Consider the following 22333-nt stretch of genomic DNA (forward strand, 5'->3'; position numbering starts at 1 on the left):
AAATGTGTCAGAAGCAGGTCTTGATTCAGATCTTCACATTACCTCTCTCTATTTACTCTGTGAGAGCTCACAAACATCTCATTCCCGAAAGGACAGCATAGCAACTACCAGTTCCAGAAGAACTGGATCATCTGGTGGTTGGAAAATTGAGTCTTAGAATGGATTCAGACAAATAATAAAAATATAAAACTTTGGCTGCTTCTCTCTGTGGCTCTGTTTTGCATTCTCTAATATGAAAACAATGAATTACAAAAGCCTTTAAGAGCCATTCTTTATATGATATTCTATGTTCTGAGGTTCCTTCCAGCTCTGATGTTGGATTCTTTACTGTACTTCTTCCCAAGCATGGCTATTGCTAATTCAGTCATTCACTTTCAAAGACTTTGGCTTTTCAAAGTGATTTAGAATTTTAAGATCTATGTATTCCACCTGAATCAAAGAGCTAGTTTATTTGTCAGAGTGTGACCAACTGGTTACAATCAAATATCTAGGAAGAGGAAAGAAACTGGAAAGGGGAAAGTAAAGAATTGTTTTAAAAAAAGAGAGGAAATCTGAAACAGCTTTAACATCAGGGGAAAAGTCCTTAATACTTAGAAGTTTTGAGAAAGATAGCAATTGTGATTCCAGATTTCAGGGATGCAAAGTGTTTATAAAATAGTTTATTAAGGAATTAAGTACTTTTAGACTGTCCTCCCACTCCCACCTCATACACACACTGGAAGGAAACAAAAAGTTAAAACCAAAAGCAATCTTAGAACATAGAATTTCAGAAGAATCTGGAGTGCTGAAACTAGGGAAAGATTTAGAACTAATAGAAAGTTACAACAGCAAGGGATTCTAGAATGTCTCTTAGGCACTCCCAATTGGAAGGGTCTTGCAAACATAGACAATATTATCTGATTTCCACAAAAATCAAGGTAAAATAGGAAATTCCCTTGTACTATCCATCATGATTTGTAAGAATATTAACTCATAACAAAGTAGAAATCTCAGCTTAGAAAGATACATTATACAAAACCTGTCTAAGGAGATCCACCTAGGGTGGCAATGGCAGATATCCTATTATGTGATGAAATACCAAGCAGATCAGAAAGATGACAAATAGGTGGGTTGTTCAACTAATAGACTTGATTCCATCATGTGACGAACAACTGAGACTCAATAGGGCCAAACAATGGGTGCATGGTTAACAATTCTAGCATTCATTAACTTAGTGCTTGCTTTAAAATGAGAATATGAATTATCTTATGGCCAATAGACAGTCCCATGAAATGCAGATAGGCTGATTCACAACATTCAATTACTAATTGAGTTTTGTTTTGTGCTTCTTTAAGCATCCTTCACACACCCCCATTCTTAAGATACTCCTTTGCCTGAAGAAAATGCATTTGGCATCAAACCCAATTAATATGTGGCCTTAAATTAGGGTTGCTTGTTATTTTAGATGGAAGAATCATACCATTTTAGTGCTGGAAGACACCCTGGGGCTCATCTAGTCCAACAGATGGGGGAAATGAAATCCAGAGAGGAAAGTGGCTTTTATTTCATGCAGTTTGACTTTAAATGAAGTCCGTTTTAAGTGAGCTTTCCTAAAATGACTAGGTACATATTGAATTCAAGATACACGAGTGTTCAGCCCTGTTAATTGTCAGCTCAGAAAGGATGTTCAAGTCTGCTAATGAACCAATCCTGCTAATTTGACTCTGCTCTTTTTAGTGAAGTCAATTAGCAGGATCAGTTTAGATGTAGTTAATTGGTAGGATGCCCACTAGGAATATTTGTAGTAGGTTTCAAAGATCTAGAATCACCATTGCATCCCTATTTTTCTTCACATGGTCAGAGTATGTCCAGCCTTCTGCCTCTCCACCCATTCCCCTATGGGGCAGTAAGGTCCAGCCTCCTATTGAGTCAGCAGGTTAGACTGGGTGCCCTCAGGGGTTGTATGTGCATGTCTCTGTTGGCATGGGTGTGTTTCTATACTTGCATGTGTTGGCATGTCCATGGGAATGGAGAAGGGTGATAGTTGAATATTGGTGATTTTTTGAAAGGAGTTTTGTTTGCCTCATGCTGTCTTTGGAACTCTCTTCCATGCAATCCTATTTCTGAGAGACTTGAAGGACTTAACAACAATTCAGTTCCATTGAATTTGGCAAGCATTTCTTGAGTATTTGTTATGTGTAAGGATCCATTAAAGATACAAAGACAAAATATACAGTCCCTGCCCTCAAGGAGCTTAGTCCTGTCAAAATGTCCAAAAGAGGGTCTTCCAATTGCATGGTGTGTGTGCCTGGTTTGTTTGTTTTGTTAGTGGCTCCTGTCCTGTGTTGGTAAAGCAATTTGACATTGAATTCATTCCTTACTCCTGCCTAGAAGAAAAAAGAAAACTTTCTTAGAGTCTCTTCTAGTTCCAAACCTATGTTCTCTCAAACTTGTCAGGGAGCTGATGAATTGTCATCCACTTTTATATGATTTATTCATGTTTGCTGAGAAGAGCTGCAATCGGCAATAGGAGATCTTAGAAAACAGACATCTCAGAAACAAAACTTTTGGGGGACAAGACAGTGGAGTATATTCCATACTTTCTTCACTCTAAAGTGATTGCTCCAATAGAGGAGATTCTGGAGGTGGCCCACCTGCCCAGGATAATGGTGAAATGAAGGGAATTTGTGCTAAGCCTAAAGGCAACTTCAGAATCGTACTGTGGAAAATTGTACATTCTTTCATTCAGTAAGTATTTACTAAGTCTACTGGGTGGCCGGTGCTGCTGTGCAGGTACCAGGAGCACAAAAATAAGTCCCTACCTTCAAGAAACTAACATTCCTTCACTGGTTTTGTGAATCTTGAAATGCTATGTAAACAAATGAGTTGAGTTGTTGGGTACTACTATGTTTGTCTCAATCCTGAAATGTGTAAAATAATTAAATTAGACTAAATTATCCCTAAGATCACAGTTAGCCCTGATTGTCTCTGATTCTAGAGTAGGCCTCAGGTCCATGCCATGAGAAAAAGGCCAAAAGATTAAGAAAGAAATGATAAACTTCTGACTTCCCTTTAGTGGGCACAGTTCAGAAAAGTGATATTGTCCCAAATCTCCTATCCTAAAGAAGGACCTATAAGAAGACCAGAGTGCATTCTTGCTGCTCTGTGGGTTAGAAGAAACAGCTAACTGACACTGAGAAAAGAGTGTAATGGACCATAAACTTTGAATTTTTATGAAAGGCAGTATTCTCAAATGCTCACCATTACCAGATCAGCATCTCAGCATCCTCCTGTGGACCTAGAGAACAAAGCCAAACCATTAGTGGATCTTGTCAGAGACTGTTAGCTAAAAAAGCCCCTACTCACTTGAAGAAAAATCCCTTTTCCTAAAAGAAAACAAAAAAAAATTAAGTCAGTCTTTTTGGCTGCTGTGTTTCAGGCACATTGGATCTCAATCCACTAGATAAAACGACACAAGATTTAGAGAGCTAGCCTAAGAATCAAAAAGTTTGGATTCCAGGCCCATTTCTAATACTGTCAGCTCTACAACCTTTAGCAAGTCACTTAATTTCTCACAAACCACCAGTAGTTTCCTAAGAAGGGTACTAAGTGCTTTAGGGGGGATTTCCATACTAAGAATTCTCTATTGCAGTAGCTCTCAAACTTTTTGGTTTCAGGACTCCTTAATGCTCATAAAAATTATTGAGGACCCACATCTATTGATACTTATTATATATATAACCAAAATGACTTCATATTATTATGGAAGTAGTTTTTGCTTCACGAGTCCCCTTTTAAAAATGTCCCAGGGACCTCAGGAGTCTCCAGAACACACTTTAAGAAGTACTGCCCCTACTGATAAAATCAAAGATCTGGTACCAAAAAAAAAAATAATAAATAACCCATACAATTATAATACAAAAATTGCAACATGTACTACATTGTGTGACATTTTCAAAGTTTGAGAGGCATAATTTCTAAGTAATTAATAATTTTATTAATAATGGTAATATTTTGTTAATAAAAGGTCAGTGATATTCTTAAATGCCAAAGACCAACCATGGTAGTGGGATCACAGTTTATATGCCCTTAGAAGCCTGGGTGTTTCTGATGTTGGTGATCAACTCTGACTGGTTAACAGGTAATAAGGAAAAATAAATATTACAATGAGTAGTGGACCTATTCTAATGAGAGGCCCCAGGAATGTGACTTGGATTATGTCATTTAATTCTGAATTGCCCAATCTTGAGCAAGCTGGAGCATCCAAGATGGAGCAGAAGATAATGGGTGGTGTTTCACCATAAATTAAATTCTTTGTAAAGTTAGGTGGGGTAGCAATACCTACACTGAGATGAATGTTAATCCTATCTGCTATCATCTTGAAATGAGGAATTTAGAAAAAGAGGGAGAACTGTGGATCTCCCCAAATCATTGATTATTAATAATCATTTCTTTCAACTGTTAACATGTACATTTGATTTGAACATGAAAACTTAATTATAGTACTGATCATTTTCATAAAAATGCCTGGTATGTGCATGATACTAACTTGACCAATTATCATACTTTTGACTCTGTAATAGGTACAGGGCCACTCCCATCCTGGGCCAAAGTGGCCTTTAGAATATTTTGTAGCTACATATGATAATGTCTCCATTCACCTTCTATTTGGTTGAGAATTTTATCACATTCAAGTAATATTAAGAATTCACCTGCATAGCACCAAAGTGGACTTTCACGGCATAAATGTTGCAACTGCGTATAACACACTTTGAACTCTTACCTCAAAGTGGATGAATTCTTCATATAATGAATATATTCTGTTATCCAGAATGGTGAAGGGATGGGGGACTGCAATTGATCAAGTATCCTGAATTTTATGCAATGCAGGAATTTTCCATATTAAGATGATTAAGATCCCTGCAGCAATAAAACTAGACTGAATAGAACAGAAATCTTTCTTTGAGGATCCTTATAAGAACTCTGAAACATAGTTAAAAATGCCATTAACATTGTATTGTGGAAGTGCTGGGTAGCAGAGTTCTGGCTAACAGAACATCAGGTAACACTTTCTATTGATTAAATTACAATGTATTATTCATTTCTGATAGAGGCAGAGTAGCATAGTGAATCAATAACTTGTTTTGAAGCCAAGAAAACTTGGATTTAAGTCCTTCCTTGAATATATTCTACCTGTGTAAACATGGACAAATCTTTCATCCTAGCTGCAACAATTAGGTGGCACAGTGAATATAGAGTGCTTAGTCTGGAATCAGGAGTTCATATACAGCTTCAGATACTCCCTATCTGGGCAAGTTACTCAACTTTATGACTGCTTCAGTTTTCCTAACCATAGAGAAATATAATCATACATTCATCAATTTAGTGTGAAAAACAAATAAAACAATAATTGTAAAAAGTATTTACTACAGACAGTGCCTGGCACATAGTTGGTTCTTAATAACTGCTCATTCCCTCCTTCCCTGTTAACCTCTCAATGTCCTAGTCTAAGGTCTCTAAAATGGGAGGAAAAGGGTTTAAACTGACCTCAATGTGATCAGTCAGGGCTTGAGAATATCAGTTGTATACTATAGAATTCTAAAGTCAAGTCTTCCCAGCTGGAGAGCTAATTATTAAATTTTCACTGTGAATGTAATTACAACTCTGTAAACTCGTGGCATAGATTAAACTTTAAAATATACTCTATATACATTGGAAAGCTAATTATTAAAGCATTTACTAGCATACCTAAGTTACATACCATATTCCCTCCCATAGCCAGTCTATACTTACTCTCTAAAACAAGTACCCCTACTTTAGCCTCTCGTCTAGGCACTCTCTACCTCGCCCTTTTTGTCCCTCAAAACAATTATCTAACTGCTATCCAAAGAATTAATGCCAAGTATATGGAAGCCATTGGGAAAATTCCTACCCTCCCCCTAGCATACCTAGCTTCTATCTCTCAAGGCTCTAATCTCCCTGCTGTCATTGGTGAGTAAGAGCCCCAATTTTGGGTGGGTACCTAGAAGAAATTACCTTCCCCTTGTCCCTAACCCACTTGTCTTCTAAACCTCCCTATTACTGATAAGATAACCAACCTCTCTCCAGTCACCATGTCTCCAGCATTCTCTCTCCTTCCTCTTTCTTCTTCATCTGGCAAATTCCTCCTTCAATTATACCTCCCAAACATTTTTTAACAACTCACCTCCTTTTCTCCACCTATATAATGGCAACCACTCTGATTCAGGTTCTCATGATCTGTCACCTGGATTATTGCAATAGCTTTCTGTAATATTCTCCCTATATCTTTACTTCCTTCTCCACTCTGTCCTGTCAAAGAGATTTTCCCAAGTACAAATCTAACCATATCATTCCCCTATTCCTTAAATCCTAATTGCTCACTGTTGACCCCAGGATCAAATATTATTTCTCTTTCATTTCATCCTTTTAAAATATAAATTTTGGGAATAAATTTTATGATATATATAATTATCACCACAGTTTATATATATATATATATATATATATATGATAAATAAGTAATTCTCTATATATGGACAGTATAATAAAAATTGTTTACTGCAACGGATGTGCAATCCAAAAATATTGGAGGCCCTGGACAGCTCTGATAGAGGGCCCTCCTCTTTGATAAATTCCTCACACCAATGAACTATCAGGTTCATACAAAAAAGAAAACCCCTAAACCTTAGGGGTTAGGGGAATTCAAGTTGAATAGGTCCTTTTATACAAATAAAAAAGATTTCTAAAAATTCTTTCAATTATCTGTCTCTGTTGTCTATGCCATTCCAAATTTAATTTTTTCATCATTTCTCTCATTGAATTAAATGATTTGAGGATTGAACAAAATCATCTGACCAGGTGTTGTGGTTTTGTGTAAATATCAAAATGCCTGTAAAAGAGAAGAGTGGTCTATGTGATTTTGTAATTGTTATTTATTCTATGATATACCTGTGTGAATATTTCTAAAATTCTTTGTTACAAAGAAAGGGAAAGAAAAGGCAAAATAAGAGGGGAAAGGCACTTATATGTATATTTTATGAAATATGGGATGTTATATCTTTGATATTTTGCCTCACAATTTTAGAAGAGTCATTTAGAGCAAGATATTCCAATATTTTGATTGCATTATTAAGTACTAGGATAGAAATCAAGAGTTTTCAATTAGAGAGAATTTCTTTTAAGTTCTCATATTTCAGAACTCTTTTTTTTTTTAAATAAAATAAGACTTTAATTTAAAAAAAATAAACTCAATCTAATCTCAAAAAAAAAAGAAAATTATGAAACTAGTTTTTAGTTTGTGTCAATCTTTGAGCCCTGCTAAGTGCTGAGAATTAGTCTCTGCCACAAAGAGTCTACCTTTTAGTTGGGGAATAAGGGGGGAAGGATAACATGTACATAATTAAGTACATACAACATACAGAGTAAATGAAAGGGAGTGTTGGAGGATAAAGCATTAGGAGTTGGGGGGGGGACTATCAAGGATACAGACTTTGGAGTATTTCTTTTCCTTAAATAGCCATCTAGTTATTTGCTTGTGTTTACATATTTGAATCTAATATGAAATGAATAACAAAGGAAATTGCATTTGTGATTTTAAGTTTTACTCATAAAATTATAATCTTAGAGCTCAAAGAACTTTAGAATATAGAATGTTAAAGCTGAGACATTGTCAGAGCTGAAATGTGCTTTAGAACAGCAATGTTAGAGTTGGGATAGGCTTTAGAACATAGAATGTTAGAGCTGGAACCTTAGAATGTACAATGTCAGGGCTGGGATAAGATTTAACATAATATTAGAGCTAGTACCTTAGATACAATGTTAGAAATGGGAATAGGCTTTAGAATATACAATGTTAGAGATGGAAGGAACTTTACAGATAATCTAACTCTATGAGGTCAAGGTTACATAGCTAATAAATGACAAAACTAGGTTTAGAACATCTTCCAACTCCCAGGGAAATATTCTTCCTATTATATCAAGCTCTCCTAACTATAATAATAACAAATAAGGACAAAATGTGGTTTCTGGTCCATTATAAAAGTTTTCAAGTATTTCCAGCCAATTTTTAGTTGCAGAAATGTTGGTAATAAGAGATAATAGTTTCTTTCTTCTTTTTTTAATTTTTAAAGCCTTTTATGACAACATTGACCCTTGCGTAGCCTTGTGTTTCAGATTTTCTCCTCCTTCCCCCCATGCCCTGCCCTAGATGGCAAGCAATCCAATATATGTTAAACATGTTAAAATATATGTCAAATCCAAAATGTATAAACATATTTATACAATTCTCTTGCTGCACACACACACACACACACACACACACACACACACACACACACATACAAACAAACATCAAAAAGAGAGTAAGAAAGCAAAATGCAAGTGAACAACAAAGAGTGAGAATGTTACGTTGTGATACACGTTCAGTTTCCACACTCAAGAGAATAGTTTCTACACTCAAGAGAATAGTTTCTACAATATAACTCGGATCATAATTGTCATCAGTAATATCTCTGTTCAATATAGATCCCAAAAAGCATTTAATACTAAAAACACTTTCCTTTAATCTATAGGAAAACAATTAGCTCCAGAAAATTAGATGTGAGCATGCCATTTGTATACTACAGATTTAAGAGGCCAAGAAATAGGAAGAGGCTCCTTCTCATAATACTAGCAGGTTATTGAAGAAGACCTGGAAGATGTGTTACTGGTTTTTGTGGAGTTTGTGTTCTTGTAAATATTTTATTCAGTATTACTTTTAGTCATTATTACATCATCTAAGTATTCTTATCTTCCAGATTATAAAAAGTCAGCTCAAACTGGGAAGAAGAATGTTTTAACTAACTTATAAAAATCCACCTAGAAAATGTTTACACGACTTGAAATAGATACTTATTTATTTTCTTAAATAATATTTTCTCTTTTTTCCCCATTAATCACTTACTGTTAACTACCTACTCCTCCACCCCCAGAATCCTTTCTTATATTAAATAACCTAATAAGTACAATCAAACAAGGCAAAGCAACACTTCTGCCACGTATGAACATGAATACCTTATCCTTCTCCTCTAATCTAATATTTCTTTTCTAAGAGGTGGGGGATATATTTCATTATCCCTCTTTTAAAAATAAGGATTAGTCTAATTAAAGCAGGTGAATTTTAAAACACAATTTTCAGGGAAAGAATAAAAATCAGCCCATCTTTCAGTGCTCCATTCATATTGCAAACATTCCTGTTTTTGCAGCCCCTCAATATTGCCTACAGTCACATCTACAGCTCCTATAGGAATTTTGTGGGGCCACCTCATTTCAAGACAATCTGCAGGCTTCTGGGTTATCAGGGCATTGCTGTTGTGATGGAAGAACTGCTGAAGATTGTCAAGAGTTTGGTAAGTTCAAGTCTGAACAAACTAGTTTTGACTTCAGAAGGCTTGACCCACTTTCACTTTTAGCTAAGTTTTATTAATAATGAGAGTCTTTTTTAATAAATGAATAAAAAGCATTTATTAAGCTTTTACTTTGTGCTAACTGTTGGGAATAGAAATACAGTGGTGGACCAGTACTTGCCCATTAAAAGCTTATATTCTAATAGAAGCGTTTGGGTCTGGGATATCAGAGGAACAGTGGTACAATTCATTAACACATCCTTTCCAGAAACAATGGGTACTGTGGATTTGATTGCAAGTGGTAGAAAATGGAGAAGTCAAGCATTAGATTGAAGGCTGGTTAGATTTGATTGGCTCTTCCCAAATCAATAGTTCAATCTAGGAATATACTGGTAAATGTTTAACAACCATCTCTCTAGGGGGAATATGTGCCCACAACCCATTTTAAAATTTAACATGTATTATTTAACATATTCTTAAGTGTAGACAATGAACAAAACAGTAAATCAAGCTCTGGTTTAAAACTATATTTTTTATTCTATTTCAAAGTTTAAATGCCCACACTGAAAATTTAACAGTCAACTCTCATTTAACTAGCTCCGGCACAAATCTGGCTTATTGCCAGGATGAGATTCTGACTGAGAGGGTGTAGCAGCAATTTCCAGCATGAGGGCATGATCACAGGATACAAACACGTGGTCAAGGTGAAGAAGCAGGGTTCATCTTCTTCTTTGAGGAAGGGGAAAGGGTAAAACCCCCACATTCTTGGGTTTAAGATCCTGAGAACAGTTAAACAGTCTTTTAACATCACTATACACATTTGTGTAATGATTGGAGAGGATATCAACAAGATGCCTTCTGGATGAGGAAATAAAAATAGCTTCAGAAAACATCAGATAAATTCATGGGTTATACACCAGTACATTGTACTGCATATATTCTATCATATACCATGTGTGAAACAGCAAAATACCATAAACACTAAGTATATATAACATACAGAGCATTGTGCTAATGATGAGAATGAACCCTGTATGACCGAGTGAGCCCTGTAAAATTACAAACACAAAAAAATTGTCTCCTTTGATCTACAAACCCAAATGGTCTTGCATCCTCTCAGAGCAAGATAAGCTTTCTTGGGAGAAGTCACAACCCCTAGCAAGATTTCACATTTACTTGAGACTTCCCTTAGACTCATACATAAAATGGGTTTTAAAAAATGACTCTTTGCAGATCACTTCTTCCTTGAGAATGATAAGCTGGCCAAGAGAATTCCTCTGGGTGTTTCTTTAACAATAAACCTTTTTTTTTTTTTAACCATAGTCTCTGGGTTTAGTGAATTCCTTCACTCAGAACTGCTTGTGCTTTGGAGAGAAGGAACCCCACTCATTCCTGCCTAACCTCTTCTTCTGTACCCTCATCCCTCATCAAAAAGTCCCAGTAAACATTCAAAGTTTAGATCAGATAGATTCCTTGCCCTCAAGTAACTTATCATATAGTAGGGGTACAAGATACCAACAAAGATAACAAGACTATCCATAAGTACATCAGAGTTACAAAACAGTGCTAGGTGGAGTATGAGGGAGAAGGTCATTGCCAACTGGGGTCAGGGAGAGGAGCAGGAAAAGAGAATTAAGGAAGATTTCATGGGCCAATGGACATGTCAGTTGAATTGTAAAAGATAGATAGTAATTCAACAAGCTGAGGGACAGGTGGACCACCCCAAGTATAGGTAATGGCAGAAGCAAAGACATAAGGTCACAGAAGATTAGTCAGTGTTGGAAGAGACCTCAAAAGCTTTTAGTCCAACCCAAATCTAAGCGACTTTGTAACCTATCCAGTATTCTTTGCCTGAAAACACTTAGTGAGGAAAATCTGCTCCTAAGGAGGCATCCCATTGCATTTCTGGGTGGCTTTAATTGTTAGGACATTTTAAGGATGGAGCTTTAAATCCACCTCTTTGAATATCCATTGTTGCTACTTCTGTCTTTAAAGGGTTAAGGAGAACATGACTAATCCAGCTTCCCTGTGAGTCTTGAGGTATAAGAATTCAGTCCAATTTGGCTGAAATTTGGGAGAAAGGGAGAAAGGGATAACAGAGATTGTGGAGAGGCTTGGGAATCCATCTGTGTTTTCATGTACTGACATTCAGGAGACAGTATCTAGGTTCAGACTCCCATCTTTGGGTCTTTCCTTTCTGGGTCCCTATTTCAGAGAAGGAACCTTGGCATGAATGGAACTTGAGCCTAACATTTTCTTTTCTTCTCATGCTTTCTTTTTTCCTTTGCCAGCTACAAGGAACCATCCTCCAGTATGTGAAGACCCTGATAGAGGTGATGCCCAAGATATGCAGACTGCCACGGCATGAATATGGCTCCCCAGGTTAGTCTTGGGAAAGGCATTTAATTCAATGGGCATTTGCTTCATGGCTACTGAAAGCCAAATGGCACACTAAGGAGTAACACAAAGACAAAAATAGAAGGGTTCTTGCCCTCAAGAAGCTCACCTTCCCCTGTCCAAGTAGTTGCTTTTGGTGAGCTTTCCTTTGGCACAGCAGCATCAGGGTAACAATGAACTAGGTAGAATTCAGGAGACTTGGGTTCAAGTTCCAGGTCTTAACTTTTTTGTGATCTTACTCTTATTTACCCGTAGATTTTACATGTTGTCTCCCCCGTTAGAATATCAACTTCTTGATGCTTGTTTTTGCCTTTCTTAACCCCAGCACCTAACAGAATGGCTGGTACAAGGGGAGTGCTTAATAAATGTTTGTTGCTTGAGTAACCACCTAGAAGATCTTGAGTAAGTTACATCTCTAAACCTTAGTTTCTTCCTCTGTCATTGGGGAGAGAGTTGGGGAAAAGGGTAAGAATTCTAAGTGCCCTATCTATGTACCAAGCTAGAGAGGGAGATCTCTCTAGGGGCTAGACTTGTGATTCCATTGATAAAAGACCCCTAAATGAAAAAACTCCTACTAATTCAGGTGGACATAGTCTCTGCCATTTGAAGTCTGAAAGGCTTGCTAATAGCACTGAGAATAACTTATCCATAGTCACACAGCCAGTTCTCATCAGAAGCAGCTTTTGAACCCAAATTTTTCTGACTTATGAACTGTCCCTCCCTTCCCTAGGACAATCTGTTTCTCTTGGGGAAGATAAAACAAGATAATGAATATAGAATTGTTTTGAAAAATACAGATGGTTGTACAATAATAATAAATAGGGGCAATGAGGTAGTTTATTGGGTAGAACCCTTGACTTGACATTTGAATTGAGTTCATATTCTACCTCAGACATGTAACTAATCTATTTGCCTCCATTTCCTCATCTATAAAAGGAAAATAATAGCAGCATCTAACTCCTCGAACTGAGGAAAAATTGTAAAGCACTTAGCACGGTACCTGACACATATTATATAACTGTTAGTTATTGTTCTTATAATTATTATATACCAATCCATCTGACCTTTTCCTTCAAACTCCTGAAATGATTTACCCTTATGAAAAAGGCCTCTGAAGTGTTCATAGCACCCCAGAAAGTCAGATAGGAAATAGAAGCTTTTGTCATTCCATGACTAAGCAGACAAATAATTGTCTCCTTGCATCTTGATGTCTGGTGACCAAGAGGAATGGGGCAGGGACCAGGCCTTGGACCAATGCACGTGGGCAGGAGATTATATTTGAGATTGGAATGAGACATTTCCCTGCATTGGGAAACCCAGTTTCCCTCTGGGTTTTCTTCTTGTGAATTGTAGATTATGCACCAGGCAATTTTTACCCCCTCTCTCCCAGTAGAATCTAAAACAAGTTAGCAAGGATGTATCTTGGGGTACCCAGATTTCATTTCTTCTCATCCCTAAATCTCACCCAGGATTTCAGCCCAAAAAGGCCAGCTAGACATGTTGAATCTATATTGGATTGTTTGTCTTGAGGAGGGAGCAGGGCAGAGAAGGGGAGAAAAAATTGGAACACAAGGGTTTTGCAAAGGTGGATGTTGAAATTGTCTTTGCATGTATTTGGAAAAATAAAATGCTATTGAAAAATAAAATAAGATAAAATGAATATTTAAAAAAGAAGCCAGCTGGGAGCTCTCTGATGATCTGCCTCCTCTGTCTCCCTAGGGATCTTGGAGTTTTTCCATCACCAGCTGAAGGACATCATTGAGTATGCAGAACTCAAGACTGATGTGTTCCAGAGTCTGAGGGAAGTGGGCAATGCCATTCTCTTCTGTCTCCTCATAGAACAAGCTCTGGTAAGGCCTGGGGCCACAGTCCTCACATCACCTCAGCCACACAATTTACATCTTATTTTAGCTCATTTCCCATGCTTTTTCTTAAAAAGGTCACACTCTCAAAGTTTCAGTCCATGTTGATGTATTACCCTAATCCCCGCATTTTAGTCTGAGCTATTTTGTGATTAGAAACAAAGTAGGGGAAAGTGTGGAGGCAATTTGTGATATTCTTGAATTAACTTCAGGTGTTTCAGAATCCTCTTGATGAGGGAGGTAGAGGAGTCTTTGCAGAAACCAGTGAGTATTTAAGTGTACTACTTAGTGGGTACCATACTCTCTGCAATGTACTTGGGAATCCAAAAGCTAAAGAAAAAGTACTTACCCTTAAGGTGCTTACATTCTCTCATGGGAAAAAAGTACACACACATCCCTCTCTAACAATTCTAAGAATCAGAGATGAGAAGGGAACGTCTTCTAGACGTAGGGAACGTAGTTTAGAAGAGGAAAGTGAAATGTTGAATGTGAAGAATAACAATAAGGTCAGTTTGGCTGTTCTACAGAGTGTGTGAAAGAAAATAATATTTAATAGGAAAGAGTCAGTTTGTGAAGGGCTTTGTGTGCCAGAGGAGGCTGCATTTAATCCAAGAAGCAATGGCAAGGGAGTGATGTGTTCAGACCTGTGCTTTAAGAATATCAATGTGGCATCTGCAAGGAGGACAAATTGAAAAGAAACGAGAATGGAGGGAGAGAGATCAATTAGAAAGTCATTGCAGATGTCCACCTACTAAAAGAATAGCTATGTGAAGGGAATGAAGAGGACATGTGCAAAAGATGTCAGGGAGATAGGATCAATAAGACTTGGCAACTGAATGGATGAAAAGGGGTGAGGAGTCAAGGATAATACACTGAGCTCTAAGTCAGGACAGCTGGATTCCAGTTATTTTCTTTCTTTCTTTTTTTTTGAAGGAAAGGGAAGGCACTTGGGGGTCACACAGCTAGTACCTAAGGACAGATTTGAACTCAGGTCCTCCTGATGCCAGAGTCTGTGCTCTATCCACTGCACCACTTAGCTGCCACTGGATGCCAATTCTAACTTTACTACTATTAACCTGTATGATCATGGAGAAGTCACATGGCTTCTCTGAACCTTAGTTTCTTCATCTGTCAAATGAGGGATTTGAACAAAAGTATCTCAAAAAGCTCTGCCTGATCTCATTTTTATTTTTAAAAAACTTTTATGAAATGAGAATGGCTTTGCTCTTCTAACCCCTCTCTAGGGAGGTAGTACCGACTTCCTCTTCTTTTAATGGACACTTGAGACAGCTCATTGTTCCCTTTTAGTGGTACCAGGTTTTTAGCAACATGGAGTGGCCATTCGTTGCCATGGTGACCTCTCCTCAGAAGCAGCTGGAGAAAGTTAGAAAGCTAGTCCAAGGCCTTGGAAAGATAAAAGCCCCCAATAGGGAAATGCACTGATGCTGCTATTTATGTGTCTCATTTTATCCCCTTTTACTGACCTTTAATTAGGAGCCTGGGTTCAGAAATCATCCATCAAGTTTGCACTTACTGCCCCCAGGAGAGGGACAATTTTCAGCAAAGTAGAAATGAATGAGTATTGATCAGGAAGAGAAAATCTTTTCCCTCAGACTGACTCACTTCAATCTGGTTAATCATCTTATGTCTCACAAAGGACATGGAGACACACACAACAAATCAGAGGGTATTAGAGGGTAAGAAATCAATGATTGCCTAAGCCTTGCCCATTCATTTTACTAACAGTTACCCAAGGTCACTCAATTAATTATGATGGAACCAGACAAGAGGCTCAAATCTCTTCCTCCTTAATTTTTTAAATGGATCTGCAGTTTTAAGTGTTTGGGGAAGAGAATTTAAAACAAGGGCCAGGATTATCTGGGACGATTTTCTTCTCTTTCTGCTGAAAATGCACTCAGAAAATCATCAGTGCTGAAGCAGCTAAGGAGGAACTTCTCCAAGAAAAAATGAAGTTGGAAGTTTCAATGAAATTACTGGAGTATTATCAGGAAAACTGAATAACTCGTGATCATAATATCATGACTTCAGAACTGATCTAATGCTACTACTCCATTTTACCTAAGTTCCCTCATTTGCAAAATGCTGGGTTATGCCTTCAGATGTAGTCACTATGTCTGTGGGTTTTTCTTTCACTGTGGTGCTAGTCAGTGTTTAACAATCAGCTCCCTGGGGGAGGAAAAATGTATGAGTCATACCCACTTTTAAATTTAACCTACATTATTAACATTTTCTCCATCACTTTCTTAAGTATAGACAATGGACAAAACAATAAATCAAGTCCTGATTTAGGGCATTAGCTGATTTCTGAGATGCAAATCCTTACCCTGAAAAGATAACTGTCTTCCAGTTAGAGCTGGCCGCAGTATACTGGTTTTGTTAAATTACTTTTCTCTGTTTACAAGGGAAGGCTCATGGAGAACAGGGAATGTATACTGGTTTTGTTAAATTATTTTTCTCTGTTTACAAGGGAAGGCTCATGGAGAACAGGGAATTTCTTTGCAAATGATTGTGATGGAAAAACTAAAGGCATTAACAAAAACCTTTTTTTGGAGAAAGGAAAAAGAAAATTAAATGAGAAATGGACCAGATAACCTCTGAGGATCTTCCAGCTTTAATAGCTTCATGCTTCTAATCTAATTGTTCCAATCAGTCAAAAGTATTTATTAATCATCTCTTTCTAAAGGTTTTTTTGAGAAGATACTGGTTAGCAACCTCTACAATGTCCCCTACCCAGTAAGTGCCAGAGGGAATAGTCATTTGAAAGCAAATTAATCAAGAAACTATTGACATTTTAAAGTTTGCTGGTTCCCTCATAATCAGGGGGATGTTTTGAGTCAGTGCCTTATTGGTTATACCAGCAAACACCAGAAGGGGTCAGCTTACAGCTACTTTCTATGGTCGCACTGTTTAGAGCTGAAAGGAACCATCCAGATGATTTAATCTAACTCTCTCCTTTTACAGAGGATAAATCTGTAGCTTAGAGAAGGGAAACAATTGGCTCAAGGATACCCAGCCATTAAGTAGCAAAACTGGGGTTTGAATCTTGGATCTTCTCATAATCCCAGGCCCAGTTCACTGCTGACTGGTATGGATCCAGTATTCTTGTTACCTACATTCTTCTGCTACCATCTACCCCTAGAAAACTTCTTATTGTAGTTTGGTTGTTCAGTTGTGTCCAACTCTTTATGGCACCCTTTAGGTTTTCTTGGCAAAGATACTAGAGTAGTTTGCCATTTCCTTCTCCAGCTCACTTTACAGATGAGGAAACTGAGGCAGAGTGAAATAATTTGCCCAGGTGAATAGCTATTTAATATCTGAGGCCAGATTTAAATTCAAGAAGATGAGTTTTCCTGATTCCAGCTCAGGCACTTTATCTACTGTGCCATCTAGCTGCTTGTAGAAAATTTCTAGGTTCTTACCTACTCCCAGTACCATCCCCAACATGCCCGATTAGTCAGTAGTAACATCCACTAAGGCCAAATAATAACTACTATAACAAGAACAATAACTATTAAAAGCAGTAAAGATAATCTAAGTGTATACTTTTCACTTTAGGTGATCCTAGATATATAAAGTAGACCAGCATTGGAGGGAGTTATTACTGTCTCAATATATATCCTTACAAAGAGACTGGAAGATCATTTGCCCAGGGTGTCAGAGTATGTGTTCATCCATCATTCTGTGTGATGAATGAGTTCTAACACCAAAATTCTAGGATTCCACTCCTCTAATCACTGATCTGCATTCTACTCCACTGATCTGCACTACCAGATCACACTGTTCTTGGTTTGTCTTCAACCTGTTTTAAACTTTAGTTCTTAAACTTTTCTCTGGTTTCCCAACCATATTCTAGATTTTTATTCTTGGTCTGAGATTTCTTGGCTACTTCTCAGAAATCCACTTTGTTCTTAGTTTAAAATTTCTGCTTCTGCTAAGATTTTCCTAGTGTTGTAGCTTTCTTACTTATTATTTCTTCTAGTTGTGTTTCCAGCTCAGATATCTGTATCTGTATTCTTTATTCACAGGACAGCACTGAGACACAGAGAATTCTTGATTTATTTATTTAAATCTCAGAGACATTAATAGATCAGATGCAAGACAGAAACACAAATGTGCAAGAGAGATCCCATATTCAAACAGATTCAAAGCAGGAAAATTCACTGTTGTCTCTGACAGAATCAGTCCTTGAAATCTGTCCTTCTGCATAATTCAGAGAACTCATTTTATGACTTGTACAAATAGGCACTATAGCTAAAAGGGAAACCTGACTAGTGGTAAGGAATTCATATTTCATGGGCTTTTTTCTACCTTTTAAAGTCCTTTTAGACATGGGGGACTGTTTAAAACCTTTGGGAATAGGAATATAATGAATGGCGATTTTATTATGTAGAATCATAATAAGTATTATAGACATTATGAGAGTGGTGGATTTAGAGAGCTGTCCTCAGAGTCAAAAAGATTTAGGTTTTTAAGTCTCACCACTGACATATATTGGCAGCATGATCCTGGGCTTAAATTCTCAGAGCTCCAGGCAACAATGTGGAACTATAAAATGCAAATAGGGTACTGATTTTGCCAGAGAGCATTCCCTCATCCAGTTGTTCCCTATACCAGTGACATTATGGAAATGTACTAGATTGGGAATCAAAAAACTTAGTCCCTGCTCACCCCACTAATTATATGACCTCAATTGGCCACTGTTTGTTTCCTTCTCTGTAACAGAATTTACAGAGTAAGATTAATGTATTCTAAAGTCTCTTTTAGTTCTAATATTCCATGCTTCTATGTTATTACCGTTTATTCTTCCCCATGAGATTGGAACTATGCCAGAAATGTCTTGGAATAATTCTATTTACAATAACAATTTCGGAAAATATAATTTTTAACTGACAAATACTGACATATACTCATCTCTTAAAACTTTTATTTTGTCTCAACAATCAGAAATAAAATTACTTTAGATAATGCATAGATGGATATGCTGATATATTGGTATGATGGTTTCCTTTACAAAATGTTGTATACTCTCATTAAAAAGTATCAATGTTGTAAGCATCAATAGTTATTAAAGCATCTTATTGGCAGAAGCAAAAGAAGAAGACAGGGATAGCATTGATGGCCCAAGAAGATAAGACTGATACACTAACAATGTCAATTGGCAGGAGTGCTCCAAGGCTATGTGCTTGAGGTTAAGCTGTTTAACATTTTTACAAATGACTTGGACAACGGCATAGATAGAGTGCAGATAATAGAAGGCTAGGAAGGAAAGTTAACACATTAGATGCCAAATCCAGTATGCAAAAAGACAAGAACATTGAGTTGAATCCAATAAGATGAAATTAAATGATAATGAATGCAAGGTAATTACTACCTAGGTTCAAAAGACCGCCCTCACCAATACAAATGGAGGATGCATGCTTTGTAAGCAGTTTGTCTGAAAAAGATCAGAATGGAGAGGGAGTGTAAATGACCTGCATAAGCTCAACATAAGTTAGCAGTAAGATAGAGCAGCCAGAAACTATCCTGGGCCATTGTAACAAAGCACAGATTCCAGGAATAATGAGGTGATAGAGAGTCTCTCATATTCAGCTGTGGTCAGATGGCATCTGGAGTATTGTGTTCAGTTTTGTATGACATGGGTGAGAAAGGACATGGTAAAATAGACTTGGGATGGAAAATGTCATCCATGTCCAGAGAGAGAACTAAGGAATCTGAATGTGGATCAAAGAACTAAGGAATCTAAATGTGGATCCAAAACCATGAGAAAGAAAAAGCAAACCAACAAACAAAAGGTTATATACTATGATACTATAACCTTTTGTTTGTTGGTTTGCTTTTTCTTTCTCATGGTTTTTTTTCCCATTGGTCTAATTTTTCTTGCACAACATGACAAATATGGAAATATGTTTACAAGGATTGCACATATTTAATCTGTATCAGAATGCTGTCTTGGAGAGGGGAGAGGGGAGAGGAAAAGGGAGAAAATTTGGAACACAAAGTCTTATAAAATTAATGTTGAAAACTATCTTTACTCCTATTTGGAAAAAATAAAATACTATTGAGAGAAAAAAAGGACATGGTAAAGTTGGAAAGGAACTAGAGGAATTAGACTGGCACATAGCCTTGAGTCCGTGTCATATTGGTAGTTATGATCCTTCATTCTCAAAGAAGACCAATGATCTCAGGAGGCTGATGTCTTTCTTGCCTTGCAAGTGAATTGAATTTAAGTAGGCAGATTATTAAAGGTGGGTTGACAATCTCAAACACTTAACACTTCCTAGCTGTGTGACCCTGCGCAAATAAATCACTTAACTCCAATTGCCTCACCAAAAAAAAAAAGCTTGAACTGAGAATGATTTTTAGCATATTATCCAAAAGTGAATGGGTTGCTTCAGTTTTTATAGGATCATAGCTCTAGAGTAGAAGAAACCTTAGAAATCAGATAGACTAAATCATTTTAGCTTGAATTTTTTAAATGTTCTTTTGGGTTTTAGGTTCTTGGGTTCTTGACCATAGAGACAGCTGAAGTTGTTTTATCTTTGTTGCATAGTTTCAGTTTTAGAGGATTTTAAGAAGCCTTGGGGAAGCAGAGAAATGTTCCCTATCTTGTTGATCCCATGATCCAGAAGTCCCTAACTCATTTTATTTTGAAGGACCTGTTTAGCATGGAAGAGGGAAGACTTAAGAGGCACATGATAACTCAGTTCAACTATTCAAAAGATTGTTAATGTTGAAAAAAGATTAGGTTGTTCTGTTTGATCCTTGAAGATAGTACCAGGAAGAATGTGTAAAAGTTGCAAAAAAGGAAATTTAGGCTTAATGTCAAGAGAAACTCCTGAAAAAAATTACAGCTTTCTAGAAGTAGCACTCAAATCAAGTCAAGCCAGCAAGCATTTATTAAGTACCTACTGTGTGCCAGGGACTCAAGTTCTGGGAACCAAAAAAAAAAAAAAAAAAAAAAAAAGCTAAAACTTTACATGGCCTCAAGATGCTTACAATCTAACTGAGATAACTCATAAATATATGGACAAGTTAGATATTTTACACACACAAAAAAAAAAAATGGATATAATCCTAAAAGAAAGCTGCTAGCATTGAGAGAAACTAGGAAAGGCTTCTTGCAGGATTTTAGCAGAAACCACCCAAAAAGTCAAGGAAGCTGGGAAGCAGAGACAAAGAGGAAATATACCCCAGATGTGGGAGCCATCCAGTGAAAATGCAGTCAGGAGATGGAAGGTTTTGTGTCAGGACTGGCAAGAATTGCTTTTTCATGCTCCAAAATTTATATTATCTCATAGTAAATCATATGGATGGCTGGAATTATAATGGTTGATGAATTGTGGATTGGCAGATGTCCTTACCAATTAAAGCAAAAAAACCAAAACCCAATAAACCCCAAACCTAAGTCAGGAGTAGCTCTGGGGTATATTTGATTCTGGATTTCTTTGAAAGCCTTCAAGCAAAAGCTGTACAACGACTAGTCAGTTGTGTCATAGGAGGGAATCCTTTCAGGTACGAGTGCTGATGAGGTGACTGCTGACATTCCTTCCATCCCTCAAAGTCCATGATTCCATAAAGCCAAATGAGACTTGCCCACCACCATCACTGGGGGCAGTAAGTGGCAGAACCAATATCCTCAAACTCAGAATCTGTGAATCCCAATTTGCTTTCTTCCAACTGATCATGAGATGGTGGAGTCCTTCCCTCCCCCACCACTGAAGGTTTTCAAGAAGAGAACAACTTGATGACCATTTTTCAAGGATATTCTACTAAGGATTTCTTTTAGCTGTGAGTTGAATGAACCTTTCCAACTCTAAAACTCTGTGATTCTGCATTTATATAGGAGTTCAAGTTGTACAAGGGAGCAGATCCCACCACTACTAAGGAAGATCATTCTCAAATTTATTTTAATTTTGTTCTATCTGAAAAAGCATTCCCCCCCCCCCCCTGAAGGCCCACATGGTACTTATTCTGTACTCTGGCCTTTGACAAAATGCAGTCAAGCTTAGATCTGGTTTTATTATATTCCAGAGGAAATAGTGAGGCTTAAATTTTGTTGGCAAACTAGCCAAGGCATTGGCACTCCCTATATTGATTGCTTATTATTGATTATAGATTGTTTAATTAGAGTTACAGAGTAGAAAGGTTTCAGGTCTATTAAGGGCATCTTTGGTGATAGAAGACAGATTTTTTTTCCCCTTCTGGTAGAAAACTGTGCTTTTTCTAATGCCAGAATATTAACCTACAATCAACTTTTTAAAATTTATTCTGCTGTCAGGGAGAAGTTTCCCTTAGTCTCTCTTAATCCCTAATAAATATCCAGTTTCATATGGAATCATGAGTATTGTGATCAATGAAAATACTAGCATTGATACAATCCTTTTTATTTACAAAAGTATTTTCTTACCATTTTCATTCATTTAGCAAGTATTTAAGTGTGTGGCTGATAAATGAGATTCCCTTGGGTTATTGTGTTTTAGTTTGGTTTGGTTTGGTTTTTTCATAATGATACCACATAGGTCCAGTTTTAAAACCTCAAGTTATTTTTTGGGGAAAATGGTGACCAAGTAGAAACAGCAATAAATGTACAAGGAGAGGTAGGGGAGGAATAGGAGAGTAGGAATATTATGTTTCCTTTGTCCAGATATTCATTACTCTTTGGGAGCTATG

At 37.0% G+C, this 22333-nt stretch overlaps 2 protein-coding genes across 2 annotated transcripts in view; one reads left to right on the plus strand and one right to left on the minus strand.

Moving 5' to 3' along the window:
- Positions 1-22333, plus strand: part of CYFIP2 (cytoplasmic FMR1 interacting protein 2) — a 140830-nt gene that overhangs the window by 91469 nt on the left and 27028 nt on the right. The window contains exons 24-26 of the mRNA XM_031953599.1: positions 9243-9386; positions 11675-11765; positions 13500-13630. Coding sequence (XP_031809459.1) covers positions 9243-9386; positions 11675-11765; positions 13500-13630 — 366 coding nt within the window. The remainder of the gene's footprint in view (positions 1-9242; positions 9387-11674; positions 11766-13499; positions 13631-22333) is intronic.
- The window catches only part of FNDC9 (fibronectin type III domain containing 9), a 47194-nt gene that overhangs the window by 7879 nt on the left and 16982 nt on the right, over positions 1-22333 (minus strand). Inside the window, exon 2 of the mRNA XM_012551999.3 lies at positions 3241-3277. The gene's annotated coding sequence lies outside the window, so the exon portion shown is untranslated. The remainder of the gene's footprint in view (positions 1-3240; positions 3278-22333) is intronic.

Source organism: Sarcophilus harrisii, chromosome 2 (assembly GCF_902635505.1).
Source record: "Sarcophilus harrisii chromosome 2, mSarHar1.11, whole genome shotgun sequence".
Taxonomy (NCBI): Eukaryota; Metazoa; Chordata; class Mammalia; order Dasyuromorphia; family Dasyuridae; genus Sarcophilus; species Sarcophilus harrisii.